The sequence below is a fragment of the Manis javanica genome, chromosome 8 (genome assembly GCF_040802235.1).
Source record: "Manis javanica isolate MJ-LG chromosome 8, MJ_LKY, whole genome shotgun sequence".
NCBI lineage: Eukaryota > Metazoa > Chordata > Mammalia > Pholidota > Manidae > Manis > Manis javanica.
Window position 1 is genome coordinate 26,986,877 of NC_133163.1, and position 21,588 is coordinate 27,008,464.

Consider the following 21,588-nt stretch of genomic DNA (forward strand, 5'->3'; position numbering starts at 1 on the left):
GAGCATCTTTATTGAGATTTTCATATAATGTAATTTATCCATTTTAAACATACAGCTAAGTGGCTCTTAAATTCACAGAGTTGTGCAACTACTACTAAAGTCAAATTTTAGAGCATTCCCATCACCCCAACAAGAAATCCCAGACCCATTAGCAGTCACTCCCCATTTTCCCCAAACCCACCAGCTCTAGGTAACTATTAATTGACTATTTCTGTAGATTGACCTACTCTAGACATTTCATATAAGTATAATCAGAAAATAACATGACTTTTTGTGACTGGCTTGTTTCACTTAGCATATAATGCTTATAAGTTTTTAGGTGTATCCATACTGTAGCATGAATCAATACTTCATTTCATTTTATTGCTAAATAATACAATATTATGTGGATATTCCATTCATCAGCTTATGGACATTTGGGTTGTTTTTGCTTTTGGTTGCTATGAGTAATGTTGCTACGAATGTTTATGTACAAGTTTTTGTATAGACATATGTTTTGTTTCTCTAGGGGTAGAATTGTGGTGTCATCAGCATGGTAAGTTCTTAAGGGATAGAGGTGCCAGAATAGACAAAAAGTATATTCTTCTGATTTTTGAAACCTTTTCAAGTTAAAGAACCTCAATCCTAATTCCACCCTTGCTGCCAATATGTATTTTACTTCTCACCGAAGAGTGTCTGCCCAAGCTTATGGTATCCAAGAATTGAGGCCTCCATCTCTACTTTTATCCCTCTTCACATTCTTTATGCCAGATAATAGATGCTCACCAACTGAAGCCTGAAAGTATAATCTCTGACTTCTGGTTTGGCAGCATATCCATTTATTGTGTTGAGATCCTGTCTGCTCTGTGTGCCCTGCCCTTCGTTTCCTTTTGAGGCTGTCAGTAGATACTGGTCTGGTTGAGAGCCACAGAAGTGAGAGGACCATGGGAACCTCTGGAGTCAAACCACCAAGGAGAGGGGCCTTAAGCAGATTGGTGTATCTTTGCTTGAATGGTGCTCATTTTTCTTTCCTTTATAACAGAGGAAAGTGGTGGACACAGTGGCACCCAAGCCATCTCCCTCTCCGTGTATCTCCTCCTTTCTTTCTGTGACCCCCTTGCAGACTCCTTTCCACATGAATTATCATCACCTCTCCTCCTTGCCACCAATAGAGGACAGTTCATATCCTTATAATATGTGCCAACCCTTTTATTTTTAAATTAATCACAGGCTGGTTTTTGACATTGACACAGTCAAGATACAGAACATTTCCATCACCACAAGGATCCTTCATGTTGCCTTTTGATAGCCACACCACTTACCCTCCCCCATCCACCTGCTGCTTAACACCTGGCAGTCCACTAATCTGTTCTCCATTTCTGTAATTTTGTCATTTCAATTACTATATTGAATTATTACATAAATTGAATGATACAGTATGTAATACCTTTCAGCTACATAAATATTCTAGGCACTATATAACTTTCAGTTCTGTGTTCTCCAAGTTCTTTTCTCATTTTGTTAAGGGTTGGAGTGGTTAGACATTTGTAAAACTGAGTCCCCAGTGCTCATTTGAATTAATCTCTTTGTTTTTCTTTTTTCTTTTTTTTTTTGCTTCTCAGTATGGGTGTTTATCCCTAGAAACTGGTTGGGACCCAGCTCTTTAGGACTCAAGATTGAACAGATCTTTGTGCCCTGAAAAAACCTCTCTAAGCCTCAGATCCCATTTGTCTTTGTTCCAGGAATGGTGGTTCCTTCCAAGACCAAAATAGTGTGCCATTTTTCTACTCTTGTGTTGACCTGTGGGCAGCCCCACACCCTTCAAATAGTGCCCCGAGATGAGTATGACAACCCTACCAACAATTCCACATCCTTGAAAGACGAGCACAATTACAGTTTGTCCATTCAGGAGGTGAGCAGTCCTTCCTACTGTGTGGGCTCCGTTGTCTGTCATTCTCACCCTTTCTCATTCATTTCCATCTCATCTCATTCCTCCCTGACTTCTGTTCTGTCCGTCCTTCTCTCCCAGTATCTCTCTCATTGGCAATTGTGAAACTGAGATGATCTCATAGATAGGGAAGTTCTTAGTAAAGAATAGATTTAAATTACCATGCAAATCAGGAACATTATATATGTTTAGTGATTCTCTGTTACCCTCTTCTAGCTCGGTCCTCAGGAAGAAGAGACTACTGACGTCACATTTGAGAAGTCAGTGACGTCCAATAGGCAGACCTGCCGGGTGTTCTTACGGCTCACCCTGCATTCTCGTGGCTGCTTCCGGGCCTGCATTTCATACCAAAATCAGCCAATCAATAACGGTGAATTTGACATTATTGTCCTAAGTGGTGAGTTGAAAGAAAAGCTGTGATTTAGTCCCATTCCCAGGCCACTTGTTATTTGCCTGTTTGCACTCTTCTGACCAACCCTGCACACATTTGCTACTGGAGCCAAAATTCGCTTAGAATCCTGTGGACTAACAGTTTAGTGATAGGTAATTTTTATCCTCTCATTTTCTACTTCAAGCCTTATTCCTTGTTATACTTCAGAGAACGAGAAGAATACTGTCGAACGCAATGTGTCCACCTCAGGAGTGAGCACTTACTTTGAGGCTTATCTTTATAATGCCACCAACTGTGCCAGCACACCTTGGCATCTTCCGCCCATGCACATGAGTTCTTCCCAGCGCCGGCCTTCCACGGCTGTGGAGGAGGAAGATGAAGATTCACCCTCTGAGTGTCATACCCCTGAGAAGGTGAAGAAACCGAAGAAGGTGTACTGCTACGTGTCACCAAAGGTTGGAGCTCCCATTCTTGCATCATAATCCCCTGCCTGAGCCTGCATGTAATGGCATTTGGTAATAAAACCATAAAATAATAGTTTGTGAATCAGGGCAAGATCATTGACTTGTAGGGTTTCTAGAATACTCAGAGAGGATACTTCAAAGTTGAGTAGAAGATTGTGCCACCATTTTGGTTGCAAATGTTTGATTTGGACTAGATTAAATCTGTCTAGAGATTCTATGCACTGTAGTGCTTTAGAGCACTGGAGGCATTCTGCCATTTGATTGCTTCTGGGAAGATTTTTTTAAGGCATGGCTCTTGGAATTTAAAGAAAGCTACTTTTAACCATGAAAACTTTCTCACTAGTATAAAAATTACTGTTAGCCCCCTGTGCTGTTTTGAAACAATTTGATCTTTCAGGCTGATTCATGAAACCACAATAAATGAATGTCACCATAAGGCTACAGGATTAGAATAGAGAGATTTGGCAGAGACAAGGAGGTGAACTTCCCAAGGCCCCTGAGCTAAAAGGCACTTTGTGTTAGGGATTTCCTTTTTATCATTTGTATTTTGCTTATTCATTCAGACCTCAGAAAAATGAGACTCTTGGGACATCCCGTTACATCTCTTGAATCTCATAACCAAAACTGAGTTTAATTCTATTCTACTATTCATCATTTTAAAAGTCTAGCCTTAGTTTTGGGTTAGGGGAATGGAAATGAGGGAAACAGCAGGGTATAGATGAAACCAGATTAGTTATGAATTGATAATTGTTGAAGCTGGTGATGGGTTATATACTGTTTGCTTTAGTACGTGTTTGAAATTTTCTTTAATGAAGATTTTTTTTAAATAAAAAATTCTGATCTGGACGTTTGGGTAAGTTTTTTTTAAGATTAAAAAGTCATTGCATTATCTTTTCCTTTTTTGTAAATGGCATTAAGACACCCTTCTTTATTCTTACGTAAGGGATTTTTATGAACTTTTTCATTTGAGACCCTGCCACACCCCTTCACCCTCCCACTTCCCACCCATCTCCTGGCAAATCCTTGGTACTATTTAAATAGGGGTAAAGCAGTGGGTATGGGCCATTGCAATTTCCTGTCTGTTGACTTTGTGGAGTTCTCTGAGCAGCAACCAGCTGAGCAGAGGGTGATTTTGATTGTTTCTAGGTGAAATATTCTCTACTCATAAAGTGAAAAACTTGATCTTAGGTATTTAGAAGTGGTAGTAAGACTTCAGTAGTAAGATTATGAATTTCTTGCTGAAATTCCATTGTCAGAGTAAAATTTTTAATTTGCCTATTCTAAGATAGAGTTGATGCTGTTTATTTGATTTCAGTACTGACTGAAGTATCATCCATAGGGGAAAAAGGTTATTGTGAGAAATGTAGATAGGGACTCTTGATATTTGAATTACAGTACCCAAGTAGAGCCTTTTTATATATTATTCACTTCATTTTCTATATATTGGTCCTCCAGCAATTCTCAGTGAAGGAATTCTACCTGAAAATCATTCCCTGGCGCCTTTACACCTTCCGAGTATGCCCAGGAACAAAAGTAAGTTGAACCTTACATCTGGTCCATGCCGAGCAGACTTCAGCTCTGGAATGTTTCAGCCTTTTCTTTTTTCCTGGAAGAGCTTTTGGTGTTCCATGCACAAAGAATTCATTGCCAAATTAAGGATCATTATTTCTTCACACATGGCATGAGGAATATAGATGTTCTAGAAGGATATGTGCCATCAGAAACAGGAGTTAACAGTCAGAATATTTGAACAGCTATCTTTTGCCCCTGAGACTAAGTTAATGGAGAGGGTGTTGGTAGTTCTGGCCCAAGCTTGGTTTTGCAGTATGCTGAAGCTAACTCTTTGAGAATCAGCATTCTCACATATTAAATAAAATTCTTTTTAACTTTGGAGCTTTTGGAATGTAAAGGCAAATCACTTTCCTAAAGCCAGTTTGCCCAGCTTCTTCAGGTGGTCATGTACTCTTTTATATCCTTACTGCTTTTACCCTTCTTACATTTCATGTGGGCAGGTTGGTAGTGTTGCCTGTGATCCTTACTAAAGGTAGTCTTTCTTTGTGACTCAATTGAAAATAAAATGTGGATTATAGAACACTGAGATGAAGAACAAGGAGATATACTCCCAGTAGGTACTCACTTGGAGAAAATAGGCTTTATTGTTTTTATTGGTTGGTACAGAAGAGTAAGAATGAGGTGGATTTTTGCTGGATTAGAGGGTTTCCTCGATTAACCCCTTTTTTTTCCCTTTGTTAGTTTTCATACCTTGGCCCCGACCCTGTCCATAAGCTCCTCACACTGGTGGTGGATGATGGCATTCAGCCTCCTGTGGAGCTCAGTTGTAAGGAGAGGAACATTCTAGCAGCCACTTTCATCCGCTCCCTCCATAAGAATATAGGTAAGATCAGACAGCTTCTGATAGGGAACGCAGTGACTGAACTACCCAGGGTGCTTGAGGGTGTGGAGGTGGACTGCACAGAAGTCGTGTAATGAGGCTGTAACCGTGGTGGATCTTGCTGTTCCTCAGGAGGCTCTGAGACCTTTCAGGACAAAGTCAACTTTTTCCAGCGAGAGCTTCGGCAGGTACATATCAAAAGACCACATTCCAAAGTCATCCTGAGGGTCAGCAGACATGCCTTGTTGGAATCGGTGGGTAAAGTTTCACCTCTGTTAATAGTTGTCAGAGTTTTCCAACTAGAAACCTCTTTGGTATTTGGTTATATGTAAGATTACCTTTTTTATGAAACCGAAATTTTTCTTATCTTTAAACATCCCTAATAAAGACTCTTCTTCTGTGTTTGATTATACTAAATTTGGGGCAGATTTGTTCTAGATATGTTATTGAGGGGAGAAATTAGTTGACACACTGGCTTTAAAATCTGTATTGAACTAGATCCTGAATAATCTCATGGAACTCCTATGGAGAGCAAGTGTATATAGTTGTTACAGACAAAAGTTCTTGTCACTGAACCTCTGGAATAAAAAGAGCTCTTGTTGGATTAAAAGGAAATGATTTTTGTTGTCACTCCGGTCTGATGGAGAAGGAACATGTGATGTGTATCTGTCCCCACTGCACAGACACCAGCATAGTTCTTACATTCCTCCAGAATGAGAAGGCTTGGGCTCTGTCCAGAAAGTGTTTGTGATGTTTGGCTTTGGTAGGTGTGCCTGGAAACCCCTTTTCTGAACCACATTCTCTGGGTGGCATGGCTCCCTGTCTGAACCTAGCCTTGTGGATAAAGATGTCCTTTGGATCGGCTATACTTTACTGAAAACCAGGACTCCTTGTTTCTCTTGCCTAATTTGAATCATTTCTACTTTTTTATGTAAGAGTTCTCCTCATTAATAAAATGAACATTAAAAAAAACTAGCTTCAGCTTTCCAACAAAGTAATGGTGTAAAGATGAACTAGATTACTTTTTAAAATCCTAAATATCTTGTGGAGATACATACATTTTAAATAACAGGTGGTATTTTTAAAGCTTATTATGAGTAATAGATTTCCTCCAAGCACTAGTGGCTAGTTAAATGGACAATGGCAATGTTCTTGTGCTTCTGTCTTTAACACCCAAGAGATGCCAGCCAGTGTTCTGACAGTGACCTTCCTTTCACTTCTTTTCAGTCACTGAAAGCCACTAGGAATTTCTCCATCTCAGATTGGAGCAAGAACTTTGAAGTGGTTTTCCAGGATGAAGAAGGTCAGTTTTGAAATTCCACATTCATCTTTTTTAACTCCTCTGCCAACTCCTATCCTCCCCCTTAACTCATCTCCACAAAAAGCAAAACAACCCCCACACCCCTACCAACAACTCTCACCATGAGTCAGGACAAAAGAGGATGGTGCTTACTGGCCAGATGGCTTGATGGCTCTTATAGAGCACAGACATACAGGACTTGGAGGAGAGCTCTAGAGTTTGAACCAGAAGGGAAAAGTACTATTTGTAGAACCAAAAGAAAAGTCCATCTCCTGGAATCTCTGATCTCCTTTGTTTCCACACTTGGGGGCATTTGCTTTGTGATTAGAATAACTTTAATTCTACAGAAAGCGGTGGGATTTCAAAAAAGTCCACAGTTTCAGTAGGTTGGGATGGGGAAACACTAAGGTAGTGGAATGGAAGGAATGTAGAGAATGTAAAATGATGAATACTTGGACAAAAGTGATAAGAGGTGGTAGGCCAGAATACTTTTTATTTTTATTACACTTTGCAGCTCTAGACTGGGGAGGACCTCGCCGGGAATGGTTTGAACTAATCTGCAAAGCACTATTTGATACCACCAGTCAGCTCTTCACCCGATTCAGTGACAACAACCAAGCACTGGTGAGTCTGTCTTCCTCATGGGTGGATGGGAAATGTGGATTATATTATAACGATGGACTAACAAGGGTTTGAGATTATGAAACTGCCCTGAAAATCTGACAGCCTGTGCCCTGTTCTTAGTTTTGATACTTAAAATAGGAACTAAGCAGATTGCCTCCCTCCTCTTTGCCTTCATTATTTCATCTGTAAAATAAGAGAAAATTCAAGCAGATGAATATTTGGCTAAAAAGTATTATAATGCAATGGCTAACCTACTAATTATTATAATAATTAAGCCACCTTCTCAAAACATGTAAAGCAATTGAATTCTGTTCTAGATCTTTGACTAGGCAGAGGTGTCAAGAGTAGAGAAGTAGACATTAGAAAAGCATCTGTTTGAATGATGATCAATTATGATCCTTGGTTAACTTTCATACTCAGCCAGGGACTACTTACTGGAAGATTCTTCAACTTACTGTAAGTCCACCTTTGCCCTTTATCCATCAGTCACAGGAAATTGATAAAAGACTGGTGCCATTTGCACCTCAACAAACAAAAAGCAAATAATCCAATTAAAAAATGGGCAGAGGAGCTGAATAGACAGTTCTCTAAAGAAGAAATTCAGATGGCCAACAGACACATGAAAAGATGCTCCACATCACTTGTCATCAGAGAAATGCAAATTAAAACCACAATGAGATATCATCTCACACCAGTAAGGATGGCTACCATCCAAAAGACAAACAACAACAAATGTTGGCGAGGTTGTGGAGAAACAGGAACCCTCCTACACTGCTGGTGGGAATGTAAATTAGTTCAACCATTATGGAAAGCAGTATGGAGGTTCCTCAAAATGCTCAAAATAGAAATACCATATGACCCAGGAATTCCACTTCTAGGAATTTACCCCAAGAATGCAGCACTCCAGTTTGAAAAAGACAGATGCACCCCTATGTTTATCACTACACTATTTTCAATAGCCAAGATATGAAAGCAACCTAAATGTTCATCAGTAGATGAATGAATAAAGAAGATGTGGTACATATACACAATGGAATATTACTCAGCCATAAGAAAAAAACAAATCCTACCATTCTCAACAACATGGATGGAGCTAGAGGGTATTATGCTCAGTGAAATAAGCCAGGTGGAGAAAGACAAGTACCAAATGATTTCACTCATATGTGGAGTATAAGAACAAAAGAAAACTGAAGGAACAAAACAGCAGCAGAAGCATAGAACCCAAGAATGGACTAACAGTTACCAAAGGGAAAGGGACTGGGGAGGACGGGTGGGAAGGGAGGGATAAGGGCAGGAAAAAAAGAAAGGGGGCATTACGATTAGCATGTATAGTGTTGGGGGGCACGGGGAGGGCTGTGCAACACAGAGAAGACAAGTAGTGATTTTATAGCATCTTACTATGTTGATGGACAGTGACTGTGAATGGGGATGTGGGGGGGACTTGGTGAAGGGGGGAGCCTAGTAAACATAATGTCCTTCATGTAATTGTAGATTAATGATACCAAAATAAAATAAATAAAAAAAAAGAAAAAGACTGGTACCATTTGGATGGACTCTTTGATCCTAACAGTGAAATTCTTGCTCCCTTGGGATGGAATTGTGGGGAAAGGTCTTCCAGACCTAGACTTGAAAAACAATGGCATAAAGCCTTTTAATCTCTTCCTTTGCCAGGTGCATCCCAACCCTAATCGTCCTGCCCATCTGCGTTTGAAGATGTATGAGTTTGCAGGGCGGCTGGTGGGCAAGTGTCTCTATGAGTCCTCTTTGGGAGGAGCTTACAAGCAGTTGGTCCAAGCTCGCTTCACCCGTTCTTTCTTGGCCCAAATCATAGGACTACGTATGCACTACAAGGTAATGTCTAAGTGTGCGTTACTACCTAGGGCCCTAGCCATTAACTCTAGAATCCCTCTCCTCTGACCTTATAATTCCTTAAGGGTGAAGGAGTAAGTGATTCCAAGCCATTCCAGATTTTGTTTCTGGTAAGAGTAGTCGTTTTGTTCTTTGTCTTTCTGTCTCCTTAGTACTTTGAAACAGATGACCCAGAATTCTATAAATCTAAAGTTTGTTTCATCCTCAACAATGACATGAGTGAAATGGAGCTGGTTTTTGCAGAAGAGAAATACAACAAATCAGGTCAATTGGATAAGGTGAGACAGAGGACCAAAGTCTGTGAGTCCCATGGTCCCAGCAAGAGTGAGTGGCACTGTCTCATAGAATTTTGTGTAGCAATGGAAGTGTTCTCCATTTGTGCTATCTTTTGCGCACCCAAACTGTGGCTAGCATGACAGAATTTCTCGTTATATTTTTTTCATTAACTTAAATGTAAATAACCACATGTGGATAGTGGCAGCCATATTGGGCAGCACAGCTTTAGGACACTGCATCCCACCCTTTATCATCTTGGCCCATTTGAGTGGAGCAAAAGACACATGTGCTGATCCGTCCCACCCATGGCTGATTCCAGTGGAAGAACAACTTAGTGATGGAGTGTGATTGTACAAGCAGCTTTGGACAACTATAGTGGTGGTGATACAGATGACTCCTGTTTTAACACTGTGTCTGTCTGTTTTAAAACTTTTTTAGAAAAGTCTTGGCCAAAACTATTTCTGATGCATATGTGGTTCTGTTTACATCATGGGGTTAAACAATATGAAATGATAATGATGAAGCCAAAATTGAAGCAAGATGGTAGTAACTGAAAAATTGTGGCCATTGATGCCATGGTACACATACTCACATATCCTTTATGAACATTGGGCTCTGGGGTTTAAGAGAAAAGTCAGTAGTTTAATTTGGGGTTTTAGAAACATTGAAATATTGCTAAAAATTTGCTATAAGGAACAAAAATATCTTCCTATTGCATCACCACAATTTGCAGGTCAGAGAAGACTCACTCCAATGCCCTAGTAGCTAGTAGAATACATCTATAGTGGTAGGAACCCTCAAGCTTATTAGTAACTGTATGAAACCAAGTGTGTTGAGAAGCCAAATGCATAGTGGAAATTTGCAACCTTGGTAGAGCTCAGTTAACACTGTGTTTGTGGGACATACTGGGCAGATAATATCTTATAAACTCCTATGCATAGCCTGTCCCTCTTCTGTCTTTTGCCTCTTCATTTAGGTTGTAGAACTCATGACAGGTGGAGCTCAAACCCCAGTCACCAATGTGAATAAAATTTTCTATTTGAATTTGCTGGCCCAGTATCGACTGGCCAGTCAAGTGAAAGAAGAGGTGGAACACTTCCTCAAAGGTGAGATCCTGTCTGCTGTTAGCTCTGAGAGGAAAATACCTGGATCCATGGAACAGGTATGGCTTTAACTTGGCTACTTTGTTTCAGGCCTGAATGAGTTGGTCCCTGAGAACCTTTTGGCTATTTTTGATGAAAATGAGCTTGAGGTAAGTGCTTACAATTGCAGACATCCCATTCTTGACCCACTATTTTAGTATGCTCACGGGAACCAGCTTACTGTTATGAGCTGCAGTAGGAGAACCATTATGTAAGAGGTGATTTCACTTTTGTCATGCTTACAGGTATTGACCCTTTCTTCAGGTATTAAAAAATTAGAATGTGAAAATTAGAAACCAGCAAATAACTATTTTTGAGGAGTAATAATTAATATTTATTTATTTATCAAGTATTATTGATACTGATTGAATAATAAAGAATGTTGCTGTTTTGCCAATGGGTTTCCATCCCGGGCAAATACACTATGGGTTCAATGAGACAGAGGAATGACAATGGAATGTTCTTGGGGCGAAAGGGTTTATACCCAACTTTACTCCCGTGGTGGCAGGTCAGTCACTAGAATCCCATCCACTCAGAGCAAGTCTGCCTGCTGCAAGCTGGTCTCTGCCTCTGGGCCTCTCTGCCCCCGCAGCTGTCTCAGTCTTTGTCCTCGGTGCTGCTGCCACTTCAGTCTCTGCCCTCCTGCTGCTGTACAGACACATGGCCTTTCCACTGTGTTGTTGCCCAGAGCACTGGGCAGGGCTCTTTATATAAAAGAGTCAATAGCTGTGTATGGCCCACATGTGTGTGGTAAGCTAGCCAACCAGGGCAGGTGAGAATCCTGGCCATAGGAACCTCAACTTTATCCACAGTTGCTATGATGTATAGTTTTTGTAAATCCTATAACATTTAGAGTTGATTTAAGGGAATAATAGAATTTATTTCTTTAGGGACTATTGAGTGCCTCCTGTATGCCATGAATGTTTGAAGCACAGGGGAGCCAGCAATGAGTAAGACAAAGTCCCAGCCCTCATTGAGCTACATTCTATATGAGACAAACCGAAATATGTGACATATCTTAAGGTTTGGGGCCACACACATTATAGTTAATATATTCTTATTTCAGATCCTGTAACAACCAAAAAAGGGCCATTAGATGGTAAATGCCATTCTGTAATTAGCAAAGTCGAAGTTCATATCAGGTGTGGGCAAAAAATAAAATCATTTTTATACCTGCTGCTCACAGGAGATACATACAATGCAAGTTACTGCTTCACCTTCCCATAGCCTTCATGAGGAGTGTTTCTGCAACCTGTTTCCTGTAGGGAGAGAATTCTTTAAAAATTAGAAAACAAAAAAGTAGTTTCAGGTGGTCTTGTTTTTTTTTTTTTCTTCTAAGTGAACTGGCCTCAAGAACAAGAATCAAATTTGTGTGCACTTTTCATCGTGTTTTATATGTTCATATATGAAATCCAAACAAAATGGACTCCCCATTTCATGGCCTAAAGTTTCTGATAGACCTGCCACCTAGTGCTGTTACTCTAGGGGCTGAGGAGTAGCTACTGGTAAATTTTGTTCTATTGTGGAGCAAAACACTTATAACAATATGTAAAAGTATAACAAAAAAAAAAGGAGAGAGGAAGGACTCAGGTCCCCTACAGTTGTCCCACACCCTACTCTTCGTTACTCTGTGGAGAAAGTGAAGGTTCCTGTGGCCAGGATTCTCACCTGGCCCTGGTCGGCTAGCTCACTACACACGTGTGGACAATACGTTGTTATTGACTCTGTATAAAGAGCTCCGCCCAGTGCTCTGGACAGCACGGTGGCAGGGCTGCAAGGCTGCAGGAGAGCAGAGCAGAGGCTGGAGTGATGGCAGTGCCAAGGACAGAGGCCCAGAGGACGGCTGTGCAGGCAGAGAGGCCCAGAGGCAGAGACCAGCTTGCTGCATGCAGACTCCCTCTGAGTGAACGGGATTTTAGTGATTGACCTGACACCATAGAAATAAAGTCGGGTGTTATACCCTTTCACCCCAAGAACGTTCTACTGTCATTTCTTTGGTCACATTGAATCCATAGTGAGCTTGCCTAGAGCTGAAACCCATTGGCAAGATACTCATTAGCTTAGCAAGTTCTCTTTGAAGGAGTTTATTTGAGCTTTTCTTGTCCCTTGATTAGGATGCAACCTTTTTTATAGCTATTGGGTGAGTACTCACAGTCTGCTAAGTAACATGTTGGATCCTGAACCAAATTAAGACATCGACAGCATGTTTAGGGCTCTGATGTCATTACCGTTCTCATTTTTTTATGTACTTTTAAATTTATCTGATCAAGTAGAAGGAGGGCCGAAGTGGGAAGGTGGTAAACGTTCAATCCACAAAAGAAGAATGGATCCCAGGAAACAGTAAAGGCCCTCTGATGAATTAAAAAATGGGGCCAGGGACCTTTATCAAAGGAAAAGGGCCTGCCTTTTCTCCCTGGTATTCCCAGGCCATATCCAGAGCAGGCAGACAGTGAACACTGGACTCCCTTTTTGTCCTTTGTTTCAGTTCAGAATAATCCACAGCAACGGTTCTCAATTAGGGCTGCACATCAAGCAGCCTCAATTAGGTGCTACACCTGGGAAACTTTTTCAAACAATTTTTCAACAAGCGCATAACCCATTCCTAGAGATTCTGATTCAGTAGGTCTGGGTTAAGGCCACAAACATCTGTTTTTTCTTTTTTTAAAGCTGTGTGATTTTTACCACACTGGTTAGGAATCATTGGCTTATTATAATTAATTTTCCTAAAGCAGTGTTCTGGCATTATGACCTCACCTTATGTATTTCTCCTGGTGTTTTCTTTATTCCACATTTCGCATGTTGTAAGTAACTTTGACCTCATGTTGGGACTTTGTCCCTCTGACTGTCTTCTCTAGCTGCTGATGTGTGGGACGGGGAACATCAGTGTGTCTGACTTCAAAGCCCATGCAGTCGTCGTCGGTGGTTCATGGCATTTCAGGGAAAAGGTAAGTGGGCCAAACCTCTGAGTTGGATTGTGCCATGTTGTGAGGAAAGTTTCAGAAGAAAAAGGTCGAGCAGTCAGAGAAACAGACGTGTCAACTGGTAAAAAATGATACGTATGGGAAAGACAGGCTGTCCAGGCGGAAGGGAGCCTGGTCCCTAAGGACTGTCATGCCGACCACCGCAGGAGCAGTACATTGGGAGGAGAAACATAGAAGTGAGCAGTTAGCGACTACCCAGCCGACTATATGATGATGTAAATTCCTACAGAGGTTGCTGGCGTGAACCGTTCGTACCTGTGTCCTCATAGAACAGTAACTGGGGTACACCCCCACTTCAGGGCATCCAATTCCTTCCCCCAGGGGCCAAATCCTAGGCTTATGCTCTCCCTGCCAGGTCATGAGGTGGTTCTGGACTGTGGTTTCTAGTTTGACCCAGGAAGAGTTGGCTCGGCTGCTTCAGTTCACAACGGGCTCCTCTCAGCTGCCCCCCGGAGGTTTTGCCGCCCTCTGCCCCTCCTTCCAGATAATCGCCGCTCCAACCCATAGCACACTACCAACCGCACACACGTGGTAGGTATCTGACTGCCTGATGCATGCTCTGGTGGCGGGGTATCTTTCCAGCCATTGCCAGTGTTTCTGGTTGTGTGAATTAATCATTTCTCCCCTTGCCTTCCAGTTTTAACCAGCTGTGCCTCCCTACGTACGACTCATATGAAGAGGTGCACAGGGTGCTGCAGCTGGCCATCAGTGAGGGCTGCGAGGGCTTTGGCATGCTCTGACCACTCTGAGCCACCCACTTGGCTCCTGTGCTTTCCCGAGCATCTGGGTGCACGTAACAGACGTCACAGCCATTGACCCTGACATACACACAACTATCAGTCAGAAGCTGCTGCATGCTCCCCAGTGTCTGGAGTATTTGGTCACCTGTCAGCCTTGTCCTTCCTTTGCCCCTGCCCTGCCCACCCTTCCACAGGCCACTCTGGCATAGTACATAGTCTGAGCTACTCACTCAGGAAGAGGACCCTGCTGCTGTCATTTCCCTTGGTTCTTAGATCTCAGTAGTGGGAGCTGCTTCAGCAGCTGAGGGAAATTACTCGAAGGACTCAGCTTTCTGGGAAGGCTGGTGTCCTCACCTTGCTCAGCCTCCTGTGCCGATGCTCCTGAAGGCCCCTTCTGTGGCCCTCACTACTTGACCTGAAGTACTCAAGGCCTTTCTGTGGGCAGGGTGATTGCCTCTTCTCGCCAGGAGCCAGGAGAAGCACAGGTAGAAAGTGGCTCACATGCGCAGTCTTTGGTTTTGTGCCTTTGCACAATGGCAGACACAGGCCTTAGCACTGGACTACCTCTCACAGGGACTGATAGCACAAGAGAATCTTTTTTTGTGGTGTCAAAACTGGAAAAGAGCTTTCCCTGAAGGTATTTCTAGAAATGATCATTAATCCATAAAGAACTATCTGGCTTTTTCTTGAGTTTGAGTGGGTGACAAAATCGAACAGACTAAGAATGTAAAAGATAGCTGGGCAGTAGCTTCCAGTGCTGAGTATGGTTTTCCTTTAGGGTTATGAGCATGTCTAGGCACACGCTGGCCCGAAGACTGCTGATACTTGCTTCTGAGTTTGTTCTTTATACTGAGGTGTGGCTGGGCCTGGCCAATTACCTCCAAGTTAGGCAGTCTGCCAAGAGCTGGAGATGTTTTAGCTATTACTGAAGAAGTTTTCCCAGCAGGGGATTGGGACAGTAAGTATAGTATCCCAGTGGGCCCCAATTCTGTCTTTCCTTGGTGTTCCCTGGTAGCACTGAGGGAAGAGCAGGGGGCTCAGTAGTCCAAGAACTTAATACAGGTCCGTGGGGCCGGGACATTGGGAGCATCTATAGAGGAGGTAGGCCAGGCAGTAAACATCTAGTCTCCCTGGTTCATTCCCTCGCTCCATCAGTCTCCAGCAAGGGGAACTAAGGAGGGAAGAAGATAAGTTAGGTCCACTGTTACATGATGATTGAAGAGAACCAGCAGCTCTTTCTTGGAAGAAAACAATATCCTTTTTCATTATGATTTGAATGAAAACATTTTCAAGACTCAATCTCATCAACTCCCCAAATTTCTGTTTTTAAGAAGGCTTTGCTGCAAGCTACCATTCCCAACGGGGCATTCAACTCTGAGAATATTACAAGCCATCTATTGCCAAAACCAGCAAGTACACAGAGTCCAGAGTTGCGGCAGGACTGTAGCAACGCCTTGGCCTCCTGGAAGCATGTCTGAGCCCTCTCGTTCCCAGGGATCATGAGGAACAAGACCTCCTGAGTGACTAGAGTTCACTCGCCAACTTCACTCCTTTGCAGTTGTCATTTGTCCTTCTTGGTGTGGGTGCTGACCTCACTCATTCTTGGGGTCCAGGATCCAACATCAGGCCTCCATGCCACACAGTCACTGCTCTCCTCAGGGACCAGGACAAGGTGCTGCTGCTTGCTCCAGTGTTTTCCCGTGGGATATATACAGGCAGGTTTCATCACCACACTGGGAAGCACGATGTTGCCCCTCAGGCCCAGGGAGGGCTTTCCAGCTGGGGGCACGTGGATTGGTTCTGCTGTCTTTGGCAGTTGTTCCACTTCTGGATTCTGCATTCTCCCCTCCAACAGCCCTCCAGAGACTGAGGCTGGAGTGCAACTTGATTTTCTTGGCTCGACCTGTCATTTTAAACTCTAGCCACAGCGCTTTGCAGAGCATCTTGGGCACCAGTGCAGCCCTGCTGGGGCAGCTCATGTCCTTATGACAGTCTGTAGCCCCAGGGTCTCTGTGTGACAGAACCCTTTGGCACTGCTGTGGTTTACTATTCTAGTTTACTTTCTCTCTCCTAACTCTATTCCAAAGTGTCTGTGCTCTTTTGGGCCTTTCCTTTACCTTTGTTTTCTAATCCTGCTTTGGTACCAGCAGTGTGGGGAAAGGTACAGTATGTCAGAGAGGAGGAGGAGTTTCTGTTACTTCTTGGGCAGCTTCCTATCCACGTTTCTTATTTTGGCCAGTTCTTTTATTTATGCCTTTGTGGCCCAGGTACTTGGGGGGTCAGCAAATTTCCTGGCCTCTTAGTGTCTTTGACCGAAGCCAGGCACCAAGTGAACACCAAGGAGAGCATCAGTGTGTTACTAGAACTTCAGCAGAGACCACACCCTGCTGCAAATTCATCAGGCCAGGCAAAAGGGCCAGACAGTTGCAGTGATAGTGTAAATATTTTGTTCAGTAAATAAACAAAATGTTTAAAAGGACTAAGGAGCAAGTAACTGCTTTAAGTAGCAATTCAGGACTTAAATTGGTGGTGGGAAAGGAAAAGAAAAATCTAGAAATTTGTATTTCTTCAGTAATTCCTTAAGAAGCAGTCAGCGTGGGATAGAATGTACACCTGGAGCCCTGGATTGTCCCAGAACTTCATGCCCTTCACCCTTCTCTCAGATCACTGTCCACACTGCATGGTAGGACCACAGTGCTCATTCACACAGCCAAGAGACAAGACAAGTCCTTGTGGTCAGCTCCATGCAGAGGTGACCCTGTTAATACTTTGTTGTTTACAGCCTTCTGATTTATGTACAATCACACATTTGTTTTCCAATGCCTAACCCCTGCCCCACCAGGCTTACGCAGGTGATTTAGGCATAGCACATGAAAACACTGCCCCTCAAAAGTTTGCTGCTGGCAGATGGCACCAATTCTTTTCCAACCAAAGATGAGCTTGGCAGAGAGAGAAAACTAGATCTGATTTGGGTCTAGAAGGAAAAGTATTGGGGACCCTGCTTTATTGGGGAAATAATCATGGTGTCTTATACATTGGATCCCAATCTGGAAAATCAAAACAAAAATCTCCTTTGAAATTGCTTTTAAAATATAGATTTCCCCCATCCCCCAGAGCTAGTAAATTGGAATCTTACCTTGAAAACTCTTCGAGAGCACATTCTACTCCCACCTCATCAAGCTTCTGAGTGGTATGAGATGTCTTAAAGAAAACAAAATTCTATCCCTTTAACTTTACAACTTTAGGTGAACGGTCCTGCATTTTTTAAACTTGCTGCTCTTGTGGCTTTGAATGGGTCATTATGAACATTCATCATTGAATGATTTCAGGCCATGATGAGGTTATTCTTAAGACTCAAGAGGGTGTCAGATTGTTTGAATTAACACAATAAATACCAGCTTCTGCCTCTTGTGCGCTGTTCCCTCTGAGCCACTGCAGATAGAGCTCTCAGACCTCCGCCCAGCCACACTTAGGACCACTGCAGTTTCTCCAGCAGGTGGCTTGAACCAGAGGGCTCCTTACCTCAACTTTGGCTTCACGAAGACCCTTAAGTATACTAGACCAGATCCAGGTTTCCTGTAGTACTTTAAAAATGAATAATTCCCTTTCTTATTTTGAGATGCATGTACAAAAAGTAAGCAAGCATGTGCAATTTAATAACTACTAAGGCAGCACATGAGTAACCACAATCCAGGTCAAGAAATAAAACACAGCTGCACTGCAGTCTCACCCCTCTAGAGGTGACTCTTACCCAGCTTTTAAGACAGTTGTCACTAATTCCCTTTGCAAACTGCCCTAAACGTCACAGTGGAGACAAGAAAAAAGAGCCCATGTGGTCTCCTGACAAGACCCTAGCCAAGGTCAGTTTCTCCATAATAATGATAATCACTACAGCTCACAACTTCTTTAAAAAGTCTCATGAGATCTTTGTTACCCCATGAGAGTCTCAGATTCCTGATGCTGAGTCTGATGAATCATACTCAAAGACTACAAGATCTCTGCAAAGACGTCCCCAGATGTTCTACATTGGAAACTCCGTTGCTTTTATACCCTGAACAGGTTTTGTGGGCTGATCTAACATGATCGTGATTCTCTTTGCTGATCAGTGGCAGGTTCTTGAATATCTTAGAAGTGTAGTGGTAATACTGAAAATGACAGCACTAAATTGTCTCAAAAACTGGAATAGGCTAATATTTCTGACTCAGTACTGAATCTCTGCACCATCTTACAGAAAGCCATCCCAAAGTTATTAGAACTTCGGTTTTTGTTTGGGATGTAAAGGGGGTGGATTTAGAAATCAGTAGGGGGTATTGTGAAGGTTTTGGTTTGTATGTGATAGGTGGGTCTACCTAGAGTTGGTATAGCCTTGCTGTGAATTACTTCTCCCCACCCCGCCCCAGGTTCATTTCACTTTAATTTTGCTTATATAAGAACACTTTGTGGTAGTAGCCACAGAAGGGACTTGGTTCTGTGCAGTGGAATCAGGTGTAGCGTCTACGAAATGGTCAGTGAATTCCTGGTAAGGAGATGTGGGAGTCTCTTTCCAGAAGTCAGAGGACTGATAGCTGTAGGTTTTGATGTAGCATCAGAGGTAGGATTAGCAAAGTTGTCCATGTTGTCAGTGGAACCCTAGCTTGTTAATACCAGTCCGCTGCAGCAGCTTCTTAAAACAAGGTGGTAGCAGTGTTGGTACCTCTAGGAGCAGGGATCAAACACATAAGCACGTAACCATAGTAATAAGTCACCTTACAAGAACTGTGGGATTTCCCATCTAGTTCCCCTTGTAGCCTTCCTTCAAGGAGACAAAGGATGGTTTATCTCAAATGAAGCCTGGGGGTATCGTTGCTACGTCTTCGGAGTACCCAGTGAGCAGGCCAACATGGCCTTGGCAGTCTTCGATGTCATGAATGCCTTAGAGCAGGTTTAGCTTGCAAACCAGGACTTTCTCTCTTAGGGATGACTCTAGGAAGAATGGAAGAATGTGGTCTTGGGCTACTCAAGCAGTTAGATGAGGGAATGAATTTCATTTATGCACTTCATTGTGTCCTTGACCAAGTGGCTGACCCTGGTGACAGGAACCTACTTCTAGCCTATGTTTCTGACTCGAGGAGCTCTGGGCCTGTAGCTTCCTCTGCAGCACAGGCATCTCCTGTCATTTGGCCTTTTCTCAAAGAAGATCTCTTGCACATGTTCATATCAGTTGGGCAGAATGATAGATAGCCATGAACTAATGAACAAACATATTTTGTTTTTAATTCTCATGGTTCAACCTTGGGCAGGACAATCTTTTCTTTCTTTTTTTTTATTAAGGTATCATTGATACACACTCTTATGAAGGTTTCACATGAAAAACAATGTGGTTACTACATTCACCCATATTATCAAGTCCCCCCAAAACCCCATTGCAGTCACTGCCCATCAGTGTAGTAAGGTGCCACACAATCACTATTTGCCTTCTCTGTGCTACACTGTTGAGCAGGACAATCTTATATCGGTTTCCTGATCTGTGAAGTGACGCTTTTAACTAAATAAGAAAAATAATGACTTGGAGGTCTTGGAAAAAGCTTTTCCTACAGGGTATGTGCGATGCCATATTGACTATGGCTTACCACCCAGTAATTACCATAGCAGAAGTTGATTCGGATATGGGGGCTTAATTATCATAGCAGGAGGTGATACGGATCTGGGGGCAGTAGAGGATGCTAGAGTGGGTGACTGCTATAGGACGGTGGCTCTTTTCTTACCTTATCATGTCCAGGAAGGCTAGAGAGAGTGGGTATTCAAGACACCCAGTCCAAACACCTGTGAAGAGACCTCTCCCTCCTTCATGACCCCCTAAAGGCCAGAGGAAGTATTTGAGGGGACTGCATCTCAAACCTGCCATGTGGTAGACAACCAAGAGAAAGGCAGCCTAATACCCTTGGTGTAACTCATCTGATTATTGAATCATAATAAATGCCATTTTTTGAGCTCTTCCTTTATGCTAGAAGCTTCATTATAGATTGTCTCGTATTGACAATGACCCTGCAAGGTAGGTCTTGTTTTCCCCATTCTACACAAGACACATTGAACCTCAGGAGACGTAACAGCCAAGGCTTCTTAGCTAGTAAGCAGCAGAGCTGTATTTGACCATGGATCTGTTTCATGTTAAAGTCCAAACTTTCCTCAATTCTGGTTTGTCTCAGGCAGATTAGCTTAGACTACAAAATAGCCCAGGCCCCTGGCTACCAGTGCTCACTGACTGCCTCACATTCACTTGGTGACACTGTGTGACAGATGAACACTTTATACCTTTGTATACCTGTCAGTTACTTGGGGGTTTGGGATTTAGAGTAGGGAGAAGGCCCTACTCTGAGAGAGTTATTGGTAGTGGTTTTTAAATCTTTTGCAGGTAGCAAGTTATGTAGAATCCCAACTAATGGCTTGCGTCAAGTGACTTCCAAGTTTAAATGAATCCTGCATAAAGAATACAAGACACCCTTGAAGATACAACTGAGGGAAAAGATCCTGAAATTTTAATATCCCTGCTTTGGGGGAAAATCTATATATAGTCTCACCCAAATGAAATTAGAATGAGGTCAGACATGCTACACAGTACTCTGATGTGTATCTCTGGTAACTAAGTCTGCAGAAAAAGGCTCATTTAAATAAATCTTTTGTATCTAAACTCTCCTTCCATGAAACAGCACCATTTGGCAAAGGCCAAATTCCTGTAGATAGCTCACTGAGGAAGCAAACATGTTTAAGAACACCACTGTTAAAGGGAGACATAGAAACACCCCAAACAAGACTGATTCTATTGGAACTATATAGCTTCTCTCCCAGGGTGAGGGGTCCTTTTCATCTAGGATGAGGTCACCATTTCTACAACCCCCACTTCATCTGCATTGTAGATTTGCACATGAAGGAATTTCTGAATCTTCCCATCTTCTCTTTACCGACCAACAATGTTCCCTCTCTCCCCAACTCCCACTCAAAGGAGTTGCCAAGACATTCCTGTTTGCCTGTTAGCCGAGTCAGGGATATTCTTTCCAGGCAGCTAGTCTTTGATGACTCTTATGTTATGCTGAAAACAAAATGTGTTATTGTGTAAGAGGAAGATTATGTGTTACCATTTTGTGCAAGGTCTCATAAGTCTTAGGTGTAATCCTATTCCAAGTTGTCTTTCATTTCCTATAAATGTACCTCCCCAGCCCTTACATCCAAAAAAAAAAATTGATCTGATGTTCCTATTCAGTCATTGAGTTTGTGGCCTCCCTTTTCCCTTTAGTTCTTTGGATCTCCCATTTCAGCAGACATTTCCTGTGTATCAGGCACTGACACACAATATAGAATGTGATCCCTGCCTCTCAGCAGCTCACAGTCTTTTAGGGGGAGACAGACATAAATAATTAACTTCCCTTCCAGTTTCCTTCCCCTGGCGCTTGGGCACTCAACCCCATCACCACCACCACCCATAGTTTCTCTCATTCCTGTTTAGTT

The 21,588-nt window shown here is 42.6% G+C and overlaps 1 protein-coding gene across 6 annotated transcripts in view; it reads left to right on the forward strand.

Moving 5' to 3' along the window:
* AREL1 (apoptosis resistant E3 ubiquitin protein ligase 1) overlaps positions 1-20,087 on the forward strand; it is a 43,899-nt gene extending 23,812 nt beyond the window's left edge. For 5 of the 6 annotated variants that reach the window (XM_036991407.2, XM_036991575.2, XM_036991646.2 and 2 more), the window contains 15 exons: positions 1,722-1,891; positions 2,144-2,324; positions 2,526-2,773; positions 4,238-4,315; positions 5,036-5,177; positions 5,307-5,428; positions 6,402-6,477; positions 6,989-7,098; positions 8,770-8,949; positions 9,120-9,245; positions 10,220-10,349; positions 10,437-10,495; positions 13,241-13,330; positions 13,722-13,897; positions 14,004-20,087. In XM_036991407.2, coding sequence (XP_036847302.2) covers positions 1,722-1,891; positions 2,144-2,324; positions 2,526-2,773; positions 4,238-4,315; positions 5,036-5,177; positions 5,307-5,428; positions 6,402-6,477; positions 6,989-7,098; positions 8,770-8,949; positions 9,120-9,245; positions 10,220-10,349; positions 10,437-10,495; positions 13,241-13,330; positions 13,722-13,897; positions 14,004-14,106 — 1,991 coding nt within the window. In that variant the 3' untranslated portion in view covers positions 14,107-20,087. The remainder of the gene's footprint in view (positions 1-1,721; positions 1,892-2,143; positions 2,325-2,525; positions 2,774-4,237; positions 4,316-5,035; positions 5,178-5,306; positions 5,429-6,401; positions 6,478-6,988; positions 7,099-8,769; positions 8,950-9,119; positions 9,246-10,219; positions 10,350-10,436; positions 10,496-13,240; positions 13,331-13,721; positions 13,898-14,003) is intronic. The other variant, XM_036991513.2, reaches the window with a different exon arrangement.
* The last annotated feature ends 1,501 nt before the right edge of the window (positions 20,088-21,588 follow it).